We start from the raw sequence: 18,097 nt of genomic DNA, 5'->3' as shown, positions 1-18,097 counted from the left end.
AATTTAACCAGAAATCAACATTTTCTCTGAAATAAGCCTTAATTCTTTGTAAGTGTGCACAAGATTTTTAGACTCTGTTTATAGAATTGCTGGCACTTCAGCTCACAGAAGTTAGTTAATAAAGAGAATGACCTTTGGTAACATGTACTACATTAATTCCTTCTGCATCTACTCTCCCCAAAATGGCAGGCTTGTGTGAAAACTTGTTTGCAAGAAATTCAAAAATTCATCTGTGGGGAAAAAAGAGTATCATCTTATATAGAGCAAGCAGTTTATATTACATATTATGTTTTATCTTTTTAAGTATATTCAACTCCAGTCAGAGTCTTGGCTATCTATATTATAAAAATGGTGAGGCTAAAGATGACAGCTTTATTTGGTAGTCCTATCCCACAGTAAATAATGACTCTACTCCACAGTCAAACACCTCTATTTCATAGAATCAAAGCCACAGATGGTTTTCACACGCCAATCCAAACACATACATACATACATAAAAAAAAATTAAAAAGGGCCATGCATATTAAACTTTTGAATGAAATAATCATGGTCATAGAATAAGGTTTATTTTTCTGAAAACATCTGTAATTCAACTTATTGTAGTATATATCTAGCACAACCAGTTGAAAAGCATCGTACACATTTTTCTATTGCCCTATCACCAATTACCCCCAACTGAGTAGCTTAAAGCAATGTCCTTTTTTTTTTTTTTTTAAACTAACGGTTTTGTAAGTTTTGTAAAATTCAGGTGTGTAGCATGGTTGGATTCTCTGTTACCATCTGAGTTTCTGCTGGGCTACTTTTCTTTTTTGAGGTTCAAGAGAATAATCATTCAGGCTGTGAGATGAATTCAGTTCCTTTTGGTTACAGCATCAAGTTCCTCTTCTTCTTGTTGGCTGTCAGTCAGGGACATTCTCAGAAGCCATAGGAATTGTGAATCACATAGCTCCTCCACCTTTAAAGCTGGTAATGGAGAATTTCTTACGTGGCAAATCTCTCTGGCTTTGGATTTTTGACTTCCTTTGTTTCTGAGCTTGAGACCATTGTTATAAAACACCATCATCATCATCAGGGTTTCTGAGAGTCAGGCTTTTAAGGCCATAAGTCAGGTCGTAAGATAGGTCTAATTGTGATTTGAGCTCAGGATCTCTGCCATTGTGCTCTTGCTGCCCGTCGGAATCAGGAATTTGATGGGTCATCTACTTTGATGTCCTTAAATTCTCAGTAGCACTCTAGAAAATCCCCTTACATTCTTTGAGTGAAGGTTAAACATTCTGCAACAGGGAATTCCTGGAAGGGTCAATACAGTCTCATCCCCAACGCTCTGATAAGTTCTAATGACCTGCAGGCAGGGGACACCTGGTCTAATTTGGACAGATCAAGAAGACATTCACAAAGATGTGAGCCCTGGCTGGGTAACTGGATCCACAGGAGGAGGTGACCAAGTGAAAGAAGGAAGACATTCTAGACAGAAGGGATCACATGGTTAGTGCCTGGAGACGGGAAAGAGCGGTGTGGCTATGGAAGTGGCAAAGAGTCCTTCAAGGACATGGTTTTGCTCTACGTAGTATGCAGCTCAATCACACCCCACATGGGAGACAGATCTGGACAGACTGCAGGCAGAAGGATGAGCTAGAATGTTACTAGAGTCTGCAGAGAATATGGCCAAGGCGTAGGCATATACAAGTCCTCAGACCATGGGACAGTGAAGAGCAGTGCTTGGCCCCCAGCCTTAGAGGGAAAGGCTGGCTTACAGCGCTGCCAGACCAAGAGCGTGCACAGGCCGAGACCTGAGTGATGGGCAGAGCCACGTAATCCCAGCTGGCCAGGGGGTGAGAGTGAGCTACTAAGCAAGGGGATCTGATCATGACCGTAAATAAAGGGCATCATCTGGATGAGTAATGTCCCTGATTCAGGTCTGGCTGGTTCTGAGGAATCCGGGAGAAAGGATGGAACCAAACTTTCTCATGGGAAGAGAGCAGGTGCCAACAGCATGGAAAGGATTGGGCTGGAAACAGTGAGGAAAGCCAAGATAGGAAGGATATAAGGCACATGGTGGGTCCGCAGGTGCCAGAAGAAGCACCAGTAATTCCTCTGTAGAAGAACAGTAACACTTAACCCACTCATTGATCTGAATTCTGGAAGCCTCAGTACCCACGTGGATGTTTAGCAAAGTCTGTGAAGAGTCAGAGAGGCTACCATGTTCCTATTTGTGCTACGTGTGTCCTGGCTGCCTGGATGCAGGGGCTGACGAGCTGTGGCGCGGGTAGCTCCTGCCTCCCCTTCTCCAACCTCTCCATGTTCTCACGTGTCCACTCGCGGACTATTACACTGTAGACTGCTACAAATGCACACTAATAAAAGTTGTTCAAAGAATTTCAAAGGTCAATGTGATGGCCAGGAAGAAGGTCTTAGGAATCAGATAGAGAATTTCCTATCATCAGTAAAAGGCAGGAAAACACGAAACTCTATTTACTAGCCATTTTTACCACTTACATTAAAAAGTCTGAAAGACACTTGATTTTCTTTCATTTCCTCTAAGAAGCTCTCTTTTCCCCTCCCTAGTATCCCTAAGAATTAGGAAACAACATCTAAAGTATCAAAGGCGTCTTTACCTGTTCTCCCTTTTCAAAAAAATTGTTTATATTCTATTTTAAAAATTTTTTAAAATATTCCTTTTGATGTGCTAACTAGGTTAGTCTATTGTGCTTAATAAAGACTGGAATTTCCAAAGAATTTCTGAAGCCAAGCAAACAACTAGGCTATGATAAATAAAGGAACAGTGGAAGCTATGTATTAGACTTTCCTCCAGTGAATTATCAGTAAATTGCTTGTATTACTCAAGTACAGATTCATACATTAGAGATTTCCAATATACAAAATAATCAGGCTTAATGAAAACTGACATCATATAGCTATCTGACAAGGAGAAATAATTAGGTAGTGTCATGTGCACTTAGCACTATAATTTACTACTTTTTTTTTTTTAACCCAGGATTATTGTGTATCATGGGCTGAGAGCCAGGGGTACAGGATATAGAATAAAGAATCAAAAGTTGTCAGGGCTGGGGCGCCTGGGTGGCTCAGTGGGTTAAGCCACTGTCTTCAGCTCAGGTCATGATCTCAGGGTCCTGGGATTGAGTCCCACATCGGGCTCTCTGCTCAGCAGGGAGCTTGCTTCCCTCTCTCTCTCTCTGCCTGCCTCTCTCGTCTACTTGTGATTTCTCTCTGTCAAATAAATAAATAAAATCTTAAAAAAAAAAAGTTGTCGGGGCTAATTTTTCTGTCTACGTCTGTAGCTCAACGTGGGTTCTATTCAAGATACCTTGGATGGAAAGAAGATACCTAAGGAAAGAAATCAATTCAATCAAATCAAATGAGGGAGGAGGAAAGTTCTTAAGAATTAAAAAGGTAGTCTCATAGAGGTAACCTCTGAAATGCAGCCAGGTCGAATGGGAAGTGAGCTAGCATGTTTATCCTTTAGGAACAACATGGCCTCTCTGCTGGGCTACTATCTCTCACCACAGTCCCCTCAACTGGCTCATAACCCACACAGCCACCATCTCCTACGCCTGCCATCAGATGTCACCCATTTTAGGACATTTATCTCACCTTCTCAAGAGTAAGACCAATTTCTTACAAGTCCGTCACGGGATGAATCAGATTATTTGTTTCTGACCCAATCAGAAGTTGGAAATTGAAGCACAGGATGTAATATTGTTCCCTAGACCTGTGCCGAGCTGGGGCTGGGGAGTGGAGGGATGAAATGAAATAAAAGATGTACAGTGTGCAAAAATATCAGACAGAAAGGTAGGAATAAGAATGGAAAACGGTAATCTGACCAATAGAGAAACAGTGGGTTGAAAAGCAAAATAGATGTCGATTCAGTGGTGTGTGTGGACCTAGAAACCTAACAGTCTTAGCTTCTCAGGAAGTAGGAAAAAAACCTCACCTTTAACCAAAAGCATTTAAAATTAAAAAAAAAAAAAAAGAATCAGATGGAGGAGGGGGAGGTGTATAATCTGTGTCTTGGATTTCAGAAGAATTTAAGACCCAATCTGCACACTGGTCTTATTCCAAAATGTGGTTACAATTTGGCTATTACAAATTCTTAATACTTTTTCTTCAAAAATTGATGTTCAGTTAGCCAGCGTATAGTAAGGAAGGGCACATCCAGTGATGAGAACTGGATGTTTTATGTATGTGACGAATCACTAAATTCTACTCCTGAAATCAATATTCCACTATATGTTAACTAGAATTTAAATAAAAATTTGAAAAAGGAAAAAAAAAGCTCTTCAAATATGTCGAACCACACGGAATGAATCAAATACTCATTTATAAACATTATTTTTCTCCTTCCTCAGTCTTACCATCTTTAACCAGTCAATCTTCTGAAAACAATTTCGAGGAAACCCAATGCACTTTTTTGTTCTGTTTTGGTTTGGTTTGGTTTTGGTCCATTCTCTTTTGGTTAATTTGGGTAGTTTGGCCAGTCTGTTTGAGGAATCACAGCTACTTATAACCTAGGTACTTGGATGCAGAGGTAGATATGCTCCCGCGGGTCCAAAATAATGTTTTATAATAGAAAACGATATTCTGTCCAAGCAGGCTAGCCTAACAAGAGTACAATGATATCCATGTAGATTCACCATTGTTAAGGAAAAAAAGGAACAATGTTTAAAAGACTGATGGCAAGTGACTCGAATAGGAAACATTCTGACTACAATTGCACTCTTACCATGATAAAATATGTTAGAGCAAAAGATACAAGGACATTTTAATTCTTTTGTCACAGCAGGTGGCTAAGAGACTCACGCTCCTCTCTGAGCACAGTGGCCATGGTCCAACCTCCATCTATGAGAGGCCACGTGACTTGTTTGCACCAATGGATTGTACGTGCAGTGATGCAATGGGCAAAACAACTGACAGTGAGGTCATAGGGGATGGCAGAGCCCTCAAAAGAGAAGCTGGTCCTTAATAACTGTGGGAGGGAAAGCAGAGAAGCAGCCCCCTGACTACCATCCACTACCTCTACCTGTTGCATGAATGAGACACAGCTATTAAGTTACTATAATGTTGACCTGCCACAGCAAGTTTCCTTCAAGAAGACAACTCCCTTAAAATGTGAACCTCAAAAATACGACATAGAACAAGATAGCAGGAAAGTACAATGCATCACTGAAAATGACAGTTGTGTAACTTTGTTTCACACAACACACACACACACACACACACACACACACACACACACACACATTTTTAACATGAAAACATGGTCCTAGAGTTGATAATTTACTTTGTGGTCCAGTGACTATGTTTTGTTTTTAAACATTTTCAGACCTCAAACCAACCCCTCATTGAATAATTATTCTGTCTATGAATTCAAAATATTTTTACCCAGGAGAATTGCATGCGTGGCTGATATTTGAGGCACAATTTTGCAACTTAGTATCACACGGAAGCAAACGAGACAGGTGACATCGAAACGTTCTCTTTCATTTCAGGAACCTACACCTCTGGCTCATTTAGAAAAAAAAACGGAACTGAGAGACTGCGATATGGCATCTCCTGATTTTCCAGAGAGTTGACTCAATGCAAAGCCTTCCTTTGTGCAAAATTACACATAATTTGCATTCAGGGCAGGTGTTAATTTTGTTAAAAAGAGTTTCAAGTACAAATCAGGCCATTTTGGACACCTTTTGAACATCTTAAATCAGATTGGTTATAATTCCCTTCCAACGTCTCACTGAATGTTCCAGATCCACTGCCAGGTTTGTAAGGAGAAGATAAACACCACCATTTCCTTTCCCTGGCAGTTCCCAGCCCAGAAGTGTACGGAGGCAGGGTGCCCAGTACCTGATGCTGCTCATGCTGCCCGTCTCTGAGCCAAGCTTGCATCGCTCCAGCTGGCTGGCGACGATCTGGCGTTCTGCCTCCAGCTCTCGGGTCAGTCTCTCAAACTGTAATTCCTGAAATAAAGCCACCAAAAAGATTAATTCTATCATCCACTTGTAACGTGGAATTCACATCAAAATGACGTGCTGGTCAAAGGGGAAAAATGACATTTGCCGAGATGCTGAATTTGAGAAGCCGGGGATGTCACTGTGAAATCCAAGTGGGATTGGCACTTCCGACGGATCGGAGTATGTGTCAGAGTCCTGGGGTCTGCTGGCTGGTCTGCTGGCTGGCTGGTAAGTGATTTAATCTTGGTAAGTATCAACTTCATCATCTGTAAAATGGGTTGACAATACTTATTTCCTAACGTCGGGGCAAGGATTTAATGAGGCACCGACCATGAAAAATCAGCCTGGACTATTTGGCAGATGGCCAGCACCTGACATATTAATTCTCCTCCATTGAAATTGTAACATGCAGTAAAATGTTACAAGAAACAGCTTTTCTATCATTTGGAATACTGTGTTTAATCCCCATACGCCTTCTAGCTGCCTCTCTCTACTAATTCGACCCTAACATTACTTGTTACATATTGTTGACTGAAGAGAAATCACGCTTAAACTTCTGCTTCTGTAGGCTTTAAATTTCAGCAGAATGGGAATGATACTGATCCTCGATAGCCTAATTGCTAAGTGAAGATCCTTTGAGATATTTGCTGTATCACCTTAAAACAACCCCATTAAACCAATGAAGAATGCTTCTACAGATCTGCCGGATCCTGTTCATGGATCAACGTTAATGAAGAATAATGCAATCAGTATGTCAAGTATTTTAGCTGTTCCAGTTATAGGACTTTTGTACCACATTTTAATCTTTGTCTTGTTTTTCCATGCACTTAAGTATTTTAATAAACATACTTATAGCAAAGCAAGTATTTAAAAAAATATATTTTATTAATTTATTTGAGAGAGAGAGAGAGAATGAGAGAGAAAGGGAGCATGAGAGAAGAGAGGCTAGAGGGAGACTGCCCTGGGAGTGACCTAGGCTGAAGGCAGCTGCTTAACCAACTGAGCCACCCACGCACACCCAAAGCATGTATTTTAACTAAAAAAATTCAGAAGAAGTTTTTGCAACATAACCAAACTACATTTGATTTCTTTAAAAAACAAATTACTGGGGCGTCTGGGTGGCTCAGTGAGTTAAAGCCCCTGCCTTCAGCTCAGGTCATGATCCCAGGGTCCTGGGATCGAGCCCTGAATCGGGGCTCTCTGCTTAGCGGGGAGCCTGCTTCCTCCTCTCTCTCTCTGCCTGCCTCTCTGCCTACTTGTGATCTCTGTCTGCCAAATAAATAAATAAAATTTGAAATAATAATAATAATAAAAAACCAAATTACCTGCGCAGTTTTGTTTGGGGCATGGGAAAACAAAAATGCTGGAAAATACTGACAATACAGGTCAGTGTGGGAGAATGAAAACTCCTAACATTGCAAAGATTTGTCTTCCCAGGAAAGAGGAGTTGATTGTTTTTGCTATCCTGAGACACTCTTGGGTGATAACCTTTGAAAAGTAGGATACGGTGTGTCTCCGCATACATGAAAAATTCCCTTGTTCTTTTCCACAAGAGCAGATTTCTTTTCTGTTAACATTATTTTGGGGAACTAAGTAAGAAACACTTTAAAAGGGGACCCGGGATGGCTCAGTCAGTTAAGTATCTGCCTTTAGCTCAGGTCACGATCCTGGAGTCCCAGGACGGAGTCCCACGTCAGGCTTCCTGCTGGGGGGGGGGGGGTCTGGTTCTCCCTCTCCCTCTGCTTCTCTCCCTGTTCATGCACTCTCTCTCGTTCGCACACTCTCTCTTTCAAATAAAAATATTAAAAAAAGAAACATGTTACCCATGAGAGCTCAACTTTTCCCTTTCAAGTTCTAAAACTAAGGAAGCACGCTGTTGTGGGAGCTCCCATCTTTACCCTTACATACTCTGAAGGACAGCAAAGATTATTTGTAAGGAAGAAATACCAACACCTCTGTCAGAATGCATGTTGTGCCCCTAATCTCTGCTTCTTCTTCCAGCAAGTTCTACAGCTTTTTTTTTTTTTTGGCAGCTCCTTTCCACAAAAAATATGCAGGTTCTAAAAGATTTTCATGTCTAGGCTTTATATTTTATCTAGAATCTGTCCTAACAGAAAACCAAGCTATCCCTTTAGAACGGTATCACCTTAAAAACAATATTCAAAGATCATATAGAATTCCTCAGAGGTAGATGGAAAGTCATTACGCGGGTGGGTGTGGTCTCACTGCACGTTTCCTCCGCATCGGGGTTAGGGAGGGAGGTGACGAGACACCCTCCTGCAAGCTGCCTTCCAAACCCCGAGTCACACTTTTCAGGCTCCTTATCACTTTGGGTAGATCCTCATTTCCATCTAGCATCCCTCCTCTGTCTGAGAGACTTCCTTTCATGTTTCCTGGAATGTGGTTCTTTCGGCGATGAATTCTCTCAGCTTTACGTGCCTAACAACACTGTTTTGCCCTCATTTTTGAAAGATGTTTTGTCCTCTTGTTTATTGTTTCTGACAAAAAAAAAAAAAAACACACCACGGTATTCATGTATTTGTTTGTCTATACAGTGTTTTTTTTTCTCTGCCTCCATTTAAGATTTTCTCTTTATCCCTGGTGAACAACCTGATGACAACGTTCCCTACTATAGTTTTCCACATTTCTTATGCTTGGGGTTCACTGGGTTTCCTGGATCTGTGGATTTCTTTTCCTTTAGATCTGGAAAGCGTTTAGTCATTGATTCCTCAAACTGTTTCCCCTTTCCCCACTAAAATGCCTCCTTCAGTGACTACAATTACATACACATTAGGTGACTTGGAATAGCCCGACAGCTCAGGGATTCTTTGCTCATTTTGAAGGTTCTTTTTTATCCCCTCACTCTGTGTTTCATTTTGGATAGCAGCGTCCGTCGGTGTCGAGTTAATCACTCTTGCCCCCTGCAGTATCTGACCCACTCTTAATCTTGTCGAGTATATTTTTATCTCAGACATTGATCAATCAAACACCTCTAGAAGTTTCACCTGGGTCTCTTTTATATCTTCCATGTCCCCAACCTTATGAACACAGGGAACATACACACAAAAACTATTTTAACGTCCCGACTAGCTAACGTTAGCATCTGGCTCAGTCTCAGCGGACTGATCTTTCCCCTCAGTACGGGCCCTGTTTCTGCTCCTCCTCACGTATGGTGATATCAGTTTGGTTGAACATAAAACATCTTGAATTTTACCTTATGGTGCTCTGGGTATCTTCATATTCCTACAGATGTTTTAAGTTCTGTTCTGGGGCACAGTTTCTTGGATGCAATTTGGTACACTTGGGTCTTGCATTTCAGATTTGTTTTGGGGAGAGAAAGCAGCATTTTGTCCTCGGCAAATTCCTCTACTTTACCTAGGGGGATCCTTCTAAGTACTCCGTGTCCAACGGATTCTGGGTTTTCCAGTTAGGCTGGTAGGTGCAGGCACGTACTTCTGGCCCCTGGTTGTAGTGTTTCCTCCCATCCTTTCAAACGGTTCGTTCCCTGCACCCCGCGACCTCCTTACAGACTCAGGATGCTCAGGTCTCAGATGATGGTAGAAGTGGATCCTCTGTAGATTTCAAGGGTTCTCCTTCTGAGCAGCGACCACCCTTCTTGTATTTTACCCCAAACTTTCTAGCCCCTTTTCCCCCCTGGCTGTCAGTGCTGTCTCCCCAGTGCAGGGAGACCCCTGGACTCTGTAGGTCTGCTTTTCTACACTGTTGTAGCTGGGGAAATGGTAGGCTCACCTTCTTTGCTTTGTGTCTCTTAGAAACCACTTTCTTCACTCCTCAAAGTTCAGAGTCTTGAAAGCTGTTGTTTCATATTGTCTGTATGTGTTGTTGTTTCAGATGGGAGGTACCGGCAGGCTCCTGTTACTCTATCTGAGCTGAAACCTGGAAGGTTTTTAGGAATTCACAATTTTCCTTCCTGTTTGATGTATAAAAGGATATTTTCTGCTATATTTAAAAACTCATATATTAAATGAACTACTAACCAGACAAATACTTAAGCTTTTACATGTTCTCTTCAATGTTACTCACTAGTATAGGATTAAAAAACAAACAGCTACTTTTGTGTGACTTGCTTGTTTTATTTATTATGATGACTTAACTGTACTGACATTTTCTTTATTAAGGAAATGGGTATTAGTATGTTCCCTTTTTAAAATAGCCACTCAATAAATGTTTACTTTGTCATCCTGTATATGAACCAAGAAAGTAATTAAGTGAATTTTCCCCTGTGCTTCACTGAGGAATACATAGTAAATGTCAAAGTCCTCAAGGAGAAATTTTCTCTTCATCTAAAATCTTGTATTTTATTCATATATAACAACACAAAACATAAAAATAAAATGGGAAATAAGTTTTTATTGAGTACTCACTATTGAGTGCCTAGTTTTTAGGACCATATATAAGGTAGAAATTTTCCCTGCTGTGTTGCCAATGTATCTAGTGTCTAGAGCAGTCTTGGCACATAGCAGCTACTCAATCAATATCTGTTAACTATATACATCTTCATGGACCCAAGTGCTCTACATGTATTACCTTGTATATTCATAATAACACTGCTATTTCCTAGGTTTTTTTTTTTTTTCCTTACTTTACAAAAATGTTAAGGTGAAAGGCTTAGCCTTGGGGAAGAAAGAAATTCTTCCTTCAAAATAACAAAGAGAATGAGATAAAGGATGTTGTTTAGGAGGTCTGGACAGACAGAAGGGGTAGCATTAAAGTAGTTAATGAATATTCGTTGGACTAAATCCTCCCTATATTTTCAATTCTTTTGTTTTAGAGGCCATGGAAGTCCATTAACATAGAGGGCATGTGATGCCAATATAAACTATCAATTTCATTCATACTCAGATTAAGACCTGTTATTTAAAGAATTTTTATTTCTTTGAGCTCTAGAGACCAGGATCTGAAATGCCTTCTGCTTTTTTGCTCACATTATAGTCGTTTCCTACTTTACCCCAACTCAAGGGTCTAAAGGCTTATGCGGAGCGCTATTCTCACCATAATATATCACATGTTGGGAACTCTCAGGACCTATTATGCTTGGAATTGGAAACTGACCTTAAAATTGGGAGGTAGAAGAGCTGCAACTGTTCTCAAACTCAGAGATGTGTGTGGCCTAACAGCACCCACAAAATCACCTAGGGCATCATCACAACAATGAAGGAGCTTCCACTCCACTGTGGCTACGGAAGCTGTGGTGTAGGCGGAAAGATGACATTCTCCAGTTCTGACTCAGTTTGACGTCGGAGGGATGACTGACCTCTCAGAATTGAATAATTCCTTGGGTTTCTTAGAGACTTTGAGGTAGAACATTCATGACACAAATGTTGCTAATAAGGCCAAGAGGTACCCAAGAAATCAACTGGAAAAATAAAAGTATGTGGATAAATTTCATGAAATTTGTAATACCAGTTACAAGTGAATATGTGTTACTAAATTAAGTCAGTGGAGGGGAGAACTTAAGGAAAGATAAGAAGAGTGAAGGAAGGGGCACCTGGGCAGCACAGTTGGTTGGGTGTCCAGTGTGGTTTTAGCTCAGGTGATCTTGGGGTTGTGAGATCAAGCCCACCTCAACACCACGTTCCGTGTGGAGTTTGCTTGACGCGTTCTCTCCCTCTCCAGTGGCCCCTCCCCAACAGCATGTGTGTTTTCTTTCTCGCTCTCAAATAAATAAATAAATCTTAAACAAACAAACAAAAAAAGGAGAGTAAAGAAATGTCTTTGGAGATTTTGGATATGGAGTGTAGAAGGAACAAAAGAAGCTTAAATAAATAAACAAATAAATAAATAAATAGGAGAATCATGGCAAGGCAATGACCACGGCATGGTCTTCTGGGAAGCTTCAGCGTGGAAGTGGTGGTGTAAATGGAGCTCTAAGAAGTGAAGACACCAGGGGCGCCTGGGTGGCTCAGTGGGTTAAGCCGCTGCCTTCGGCTCAGGTCATGATCTCAGGGTCCTGGGATCGAGGCCCACATCAGGCTCTCTGCTCAGCAGGGAGCCTGCTTCCCTCTCTCTCTCTGCCTGCCTCTCCATCTACTTGTGATTTCTTTCTGTCAAATAAATAAATAATAAAATCTTAAAAAAAAAAAAATAAAGTCAATTTAAAAAAAAAAAAAAGAAGTGAAGACACCAGAAACACAGGAAACAAAAGCACAAATAGATAAGCAGGACTACATCAAACTAAAAAGCTTCCTTTTCTTCTAACAGAGGAAACAGCCATCAGAGTGGAAAGGCAACCTACAGAATATAAAAGGAACTCATACAACTCAGGACAAAAAAAGAAATGGACAAAGTACTTGAATTGACATTTCTCCTAACAAGACATACAAGTGGCCAACACGTATGTAAAAAGATGCTCAATATCACTAATCAAGGAAATACAAATCAAAACCATAATGAGATATATCCCCTCACACCTATTAGAGTGGCTGTTCTCAAAGGAAACAAAAGATAACAAGTACTGACAAGGATGTAGAGAAATCAAATGCCTACACGCATTTGGTATGAATGCAAACTGGTGCGGTCACTATGTAAAACAGTGAGGAGGTTGCTTAAAATAGTAATAATAGAATTACCATGTGATCAAGGAATCCCACTCCTGGGTGTATACCCGCAAGAACTAAAACTGGGATCTAGAAGAAATATCTGCACTTGTGTTCACTGCAGCACTAGTTTCGTTTTGTTTTAAAGAGGAAGAGGGAGGGAAGGGTGAGGCCCAGGAAGAGGAGGGAGAGAGAGAGGGAGAGAGAATGCCAAGCAGGTGCCACACCCAGTGCAGAGCCCAACGTGGGACTCGATCTCACAACCCTGAGATTATGACCGGAACTGAAATGACGAGTCAGACACTTACCCGACTGAGCCACCCAGGCGCCCCTTCTGCAGCAGTATTCACGACAGCCAACACATGCTGCCGTTCAAATGTACAACAGACAGCGGCATAACGAAAACATGGTAGATAGACCCTTACAATGGAATATTATTTACCCTCAGAAAAGAAGGAATTTGCACCATCCACTTCAACATGGATAGACCTGGAAAAACATTTTACCAACTCAAAGATGTCAGGTGCAGAGGAGAAAAGGCACAAGACTCCATTTATCTGAAGTGTGTGAAAGAGTCAAGCAGAAGAGAGAACGGTGGTGGCCGGGGGCTTGGGAGTGGGGGAAATAGAAAGTTGTTCAGTGGGTATAAAGTTTCAGTTATACAAGGCAAACAAGTTCTAGGGATCGGCCTGGCACATGGTGCCTACAATTAACAATACAATGTGGTGTGCTTAAAAATTTGTTAAGATGGTATATCTCACATTAAATGTTCTTATCACCAAAGAATGGATAAATAAATAAAAGTGTCCTAAACTTTTGGAGGGGATGGATATGTTTATTACCTTCATTGTGGTGATATCACGGGTGCATGCATATGTTCAAACTCATCAAATTGTGTCTATTAAAAATAGGCAGTTTATTTTATATCAATTATGCATAAATAAAATTGTGCCCCAAAATGTGATGCAGAAACTGTTCAGAGAAATTGGGACTTCATGGGAATTAACAATAGGGTGTGGATTAAGAAGACACCCTTTGGTAAGGGAAGTTGGAAGAAATAGCAAAGTAGTGATAGAGAAAATAAATCTCCCCACTATGTGGAAATTATCTTGTTTTAGAGAAAAAGTTTTATAAAAGTAACAGATAAATGATACCAAAGTTCATTAAAATTTACTAAGAGCCAAATCTAAGGATATTCACTCCTAGAATAGCACATCATTGAGTCACATAACACACAAGGATTTTAAGAAAAATTATCATATAGTTTCATAACTTTTTCCTAAAGAGCCTAAATTAACAATTAATAATTAATTCAGCTTAATTAAATGTAGTTTATTAAGTGTTTTTAAAAGGATAAAAGCAAATAAAGACTCTTGAGGGGGCTTAGCTAACTCAGTGTGAAAACTGAAATCAGAAAACATACAGTTTTATTAATTCCATCAATAAATAATTTACTTAACATTGTGAAATCGCACCAGTGGGGACTATACAAGCTGGGTTTGAGAAAGTGGAAAAGTTTTAGACTGAATAATGAATTCAGTAAGTATGGATTTGCCACAATTTCACAAATACGAGAAGATGGAAAAGAAACGGGACGGATGTGGGGTGTGGAGAAGACAGATGAGCTTCTAGGAAGTGGAAGACATTTTCTACAGAGTAGATTTGATTGCTAGAATCCAGTGACTTAAGATTCAAACTGACTATACCAACCCCATGTCATGGGAATGTGGACTCAGCACATGTCCTGAAACACTGTCTCGGGCATCAAAACTTTTGTCAACCTCATCTCCTGTAGAGGTAAAAACTAGGGGACCAGCACCTACTCAGACACAAAATGGCGGTGCTGGGCAGTCTCGTGTGTGCAACAGAATGGTGGCAGGCGAGGAGAAGAAATGCAATGGCATTTGAAAGGTCTGACCATGTTAGTGAAGGCCCCAGGGTTCTCTCTCTCTTGCTCTCTTTTTTAAAGATTTTATTTATTTATTTGACAGAGAGAGAGAGATCACAAGTAGGCAGAGAGGCAGGCAGAAAGAGAGGGGGAAGCAGGCCCTGCACTGAGCAGAGAGCCCAATGTGGGCCTCAATCCCAGGACCCTGAGATTATGACCTGAGCCAAAAGCAGAGGCGTAACCCAGTGAGCCACCCAGGTGCCCCTCCGGGGTTCTCTTAAATGAGGTCTCAAAGAAGGCCTGTTAGGTTAACCTAGATGAGAATAGAAAACCTATTAATGAGCAACAGGTCTACCTTCCTTTAATGGCCAGCTGCTGTCATCTCTACTTCTCAGGAGTGTCTAAGGCTATTACCTGTGATCCAATGATAATCAGTTTACATTTTTGCTCTTGCAATTTTTGTATTCCATTACAATGTTCTCTTCAAGGGTCTATGTCCTTCCTAGACTGTGAGTTTCTTAAGCAAGAGACTAGGTCCGATGTCATCATTTTATCTGTTAGCAAAATGCCTGATACACAGTTGGAACTAGGTAAATGATGAATAAATGACCCAAGATTCTGGTTTCAAGCTTCCTGGAATGAAATAGCCAAACTGCGTGTCACAAAATAATTTTTCTCCAAATGGGTATTTCATGATCATAAATGAATCTGAGAAAACTTCCATAGGACTTCAAAAAAATCAGCAGTTCTATAAAATGTCTCCATCATACGTTATTCTTAGAATTCAGTAGGCTCATTAATTGTAATAAAAATGTGCAATCCTTACTTGAAAGAGCTGTTAAAGGTTTATCTAGGTGACGTTTCTTTTGCTTAAACTTTGTTTTGCCTTTTTTTTCTTTCCAGTCAGTTCATCTTTGATTTTATACACATATAAAATATATAATTTATATATTATATATAATTATGCATGCTTTATACATAATTATATATAATTATACATATCACATATATTATATAATACACAAATGAATATGTGATATAAAAATATAAAAATTATATACAGAAAGAGAATCTAATGGCTGCTGTATTTCTATCTGTATAAGGAAAGTAATTGTCATTGCTGTTCTCAAATCAATCTGTATATATACAAATAGAAATGGGTAAAATATTTGTCAAGTTTCTTCTTCAGAGGCAAGCACGTTTAACTCCTTTTTCTGATTTGTATAACCATATCTCCATTAATTTTCCAACATTATTTCTTAAGCTTTCAGTTCTAGGCATCCTCGATTAATTTCCCATAGTGGAAGATGAGGATTTCACTTTATTTCCCCCTCCGCCATCGTGTGTAGACACTTCTCTGTGTTCCCCATCCAACGAGACTTTGATGTTTGGTAGAACAATATCACAATGTGCACGGTTCGTACTATGACTTTTTTTTAAACATAAATATACATTTTGTTTTCTCTAAATGAGTGGCTGGTCTTTTTTGTTACTGTTGTTTGTTCTGCTGCCTATGTACTTGTCATGAATTAAAACCCAAACTTCCCTTGATAGATACAAACTTCTCCCAATAAATCAAACACAAGAAATAATGTATCAGTTCCATCTATTGAAGAAATCTATTCTGGTGTCTTCCAATCTGCTCTAGTCGGGCCGTTTTACCCAGCTATGGTCGTGGACCCTCCCTCTTTCTCCATCCTGGAGATTTCCTTCGTCCTTCTCTTACGTGGGTTTCCTCTTTCTGGATCTGCTGCTCTCTTCATTTTCCTACTTTATTTCCTTTTTTTGGTAGAAAAATGCCTTTCTAGAGAGAAAGAGAGTGGGAGGCCGTTTTTTGAGACCTTGCATTTCTGATAAGTTTTAATTCTACTCTCAAACTTGGTTCTAAGGCTGGTTACAGAAGAAGAGAATTCTAGGTTGGAAATAATTTTCCATTAGAGTTTTGAGCTAGTGCTTCATTATCTCCTGTCTTCCAGGTGTTGCTGTTGAAAAGTGTGAAACATTCTGAATTTTTATCTTTTTGTGTGAAATCTGCTTTCATTCCTCCCCAGAAAACGTGTATCTTTTCTTAGTCCCTAGTGTTCTAAAATTTTATTGTGATATGTCTTGATATAAATCTATTTTTAGACATCTTCAGAACCGTTAGTGGAAACTTTCAATCCAGAACTTACATTATTCAGTTCTAGGCTATTCCGTAATACTACTGAAAACTTTTTCATGTTTTTATCCCTTCTTAAAAAATTCTCTCTTTTTTTTAAACTCTTCAGATGTAAGATCTATATCAGTCGTGTAGGTTTCTTATTTAAAAGTATTTCTCTTCAAGCTGCCCATTTCTTTTATGTTTCACTTTTACTTTCTGAAAAGGATCCTCAATTTAATCATATAAGTCTCTAACAAGTGGTTGGTTCGTTCATGTAATTATACTTTAAATTTCTAAAACCTACTTTTCTGTTCTCTGAATAGTCCTTTCCATTATCATCCAGTATTTATGTGAAATCACCTTTTTTTCTCTCTCTGTGATATTAATGTTATGTTTCTTCTCTTTGCATAGTTCCTGTTTTGTGAGGATTTTCAGTTTATTTTAGACTCTGTCTTTCATGTTATAGGCTTTCGAACATATCAAGGTCTCCAGCGGGCTACTTCTATTTGAGTGGGAATTCAGAGAGCCAATCAGACTCTTGGTGAGTAGAGCTGGTAAGCTGTGTTCTTCTAGGAAAAGCGCTGCATGATTCTTCCATGCAGAACTCCAGACGAGGCTCTCTCAAGCTCCAGCTTTGAGTTTGAACATGTGTTTGCCCCTATTCTGAAAACCATGTATGGGTAGAGGCTGGGGGCAAGGTGAAAGGGAGAGCCTCAAAATTTAGTAAGTAAAATTTCACTTACTCCCCCTACCAACTTCCAATACCCACTTTAATGCTATTCCTTGTACCTCTGAGTTAAGAGACTCTAATTTCATCATCTTCAGATAATTCACCTCTAGTCTTTGCCAGTGTTGGGTGGGAGCAATCTGTCTAGCTGTGTATGATAGGGTCATAATTTAGGGGCTGACTGATATTTAAACAGATTTGCAAACAATCTCCTGTTTGCAAGCTAGACTTCATGCCCCATATGCCCACTCCCACAAACATCTGTAAGACTTTCCTTATAAATTGGTTTATGCTCTTTTCTTCTCTACTGCTTAGGACTTATTTTCTTAGATATCATAAATTATTTACCACCTTGTCTATGTACCCTATTTTAGCAGTTCTAAGACTGCTCAGTTCCAAGATTTTTCACGCTTTAATACCTCTGGGTTTACTCTCTCTTAAATTGATATGACTTACATTGGATAGTATGTTATAGTTTAATTAGAAGTACTTATTGCGGGCGCCTGGGTGGCTCAGTGGGTTAAGCCGCTGCCTTCGGCTCAGGTCATGATCTCAGGGTCCTGGGATCGAGGCCCGCATCGGGCTCTCTGCTCAGCAGGGAGCCTGCTTCCTCCTCTCTCTCTCTGCCTGCCTCTCTGCCTACTTGTGATCTCTCTCTGTCAAATAAATAAAATCTTAAAAAATAAAAAAGTACTTGTTGCTTTCTCCAATGGTACATGAAGTAATTCTGAGTTGATGGCCATGCAAACATGGTGACATATCATTCTTTATTTATCCATTCTCTAAGTTGGTGGTTTTATCCCTTTTAAAAACTCTCAT

The 18,097-nt window shown here is 39.9% G+C and overlaps 1 protein-coding gene across 1 annotated transcript in view; it reads right to left on the bottom strand.

The window, feature by feature from the left end:
* Nucleotides 1-18,097, bottom strand: part of CTNND2 (catenin delta 2) — an 816,172-nt gene that overhangs the window by 473,000 nt on the left and 325,075 nt on the right. Inside the window, exon 3 of the mRNA XM_082723384.1 lies at nucleotides 5,860-5,972. Within this exon, the coding sequence (XP_082579510.1) occupies nucleotides 5,860-5,972 (113 nt within the window). The remainder of the gene's footprint in view (nucleotides 1-5,859; nucleotides 5,973-18,097) is intronic.

This window comes from Mustela nivalis, assembly GCF_964662115.1.
Source record: "Mustela nivalis genome assembly, chromosome: 3".
NCBI lineage: Eukaryota > Metazoa > Chordata > Mammalia > Carnivora > Mustelidae > Mustela > Mustela nivalis.
Note: the sequence above shows the minus strand (reverse complement) of the source record. Positions and strands in the feature narration are given on the sequence as shown.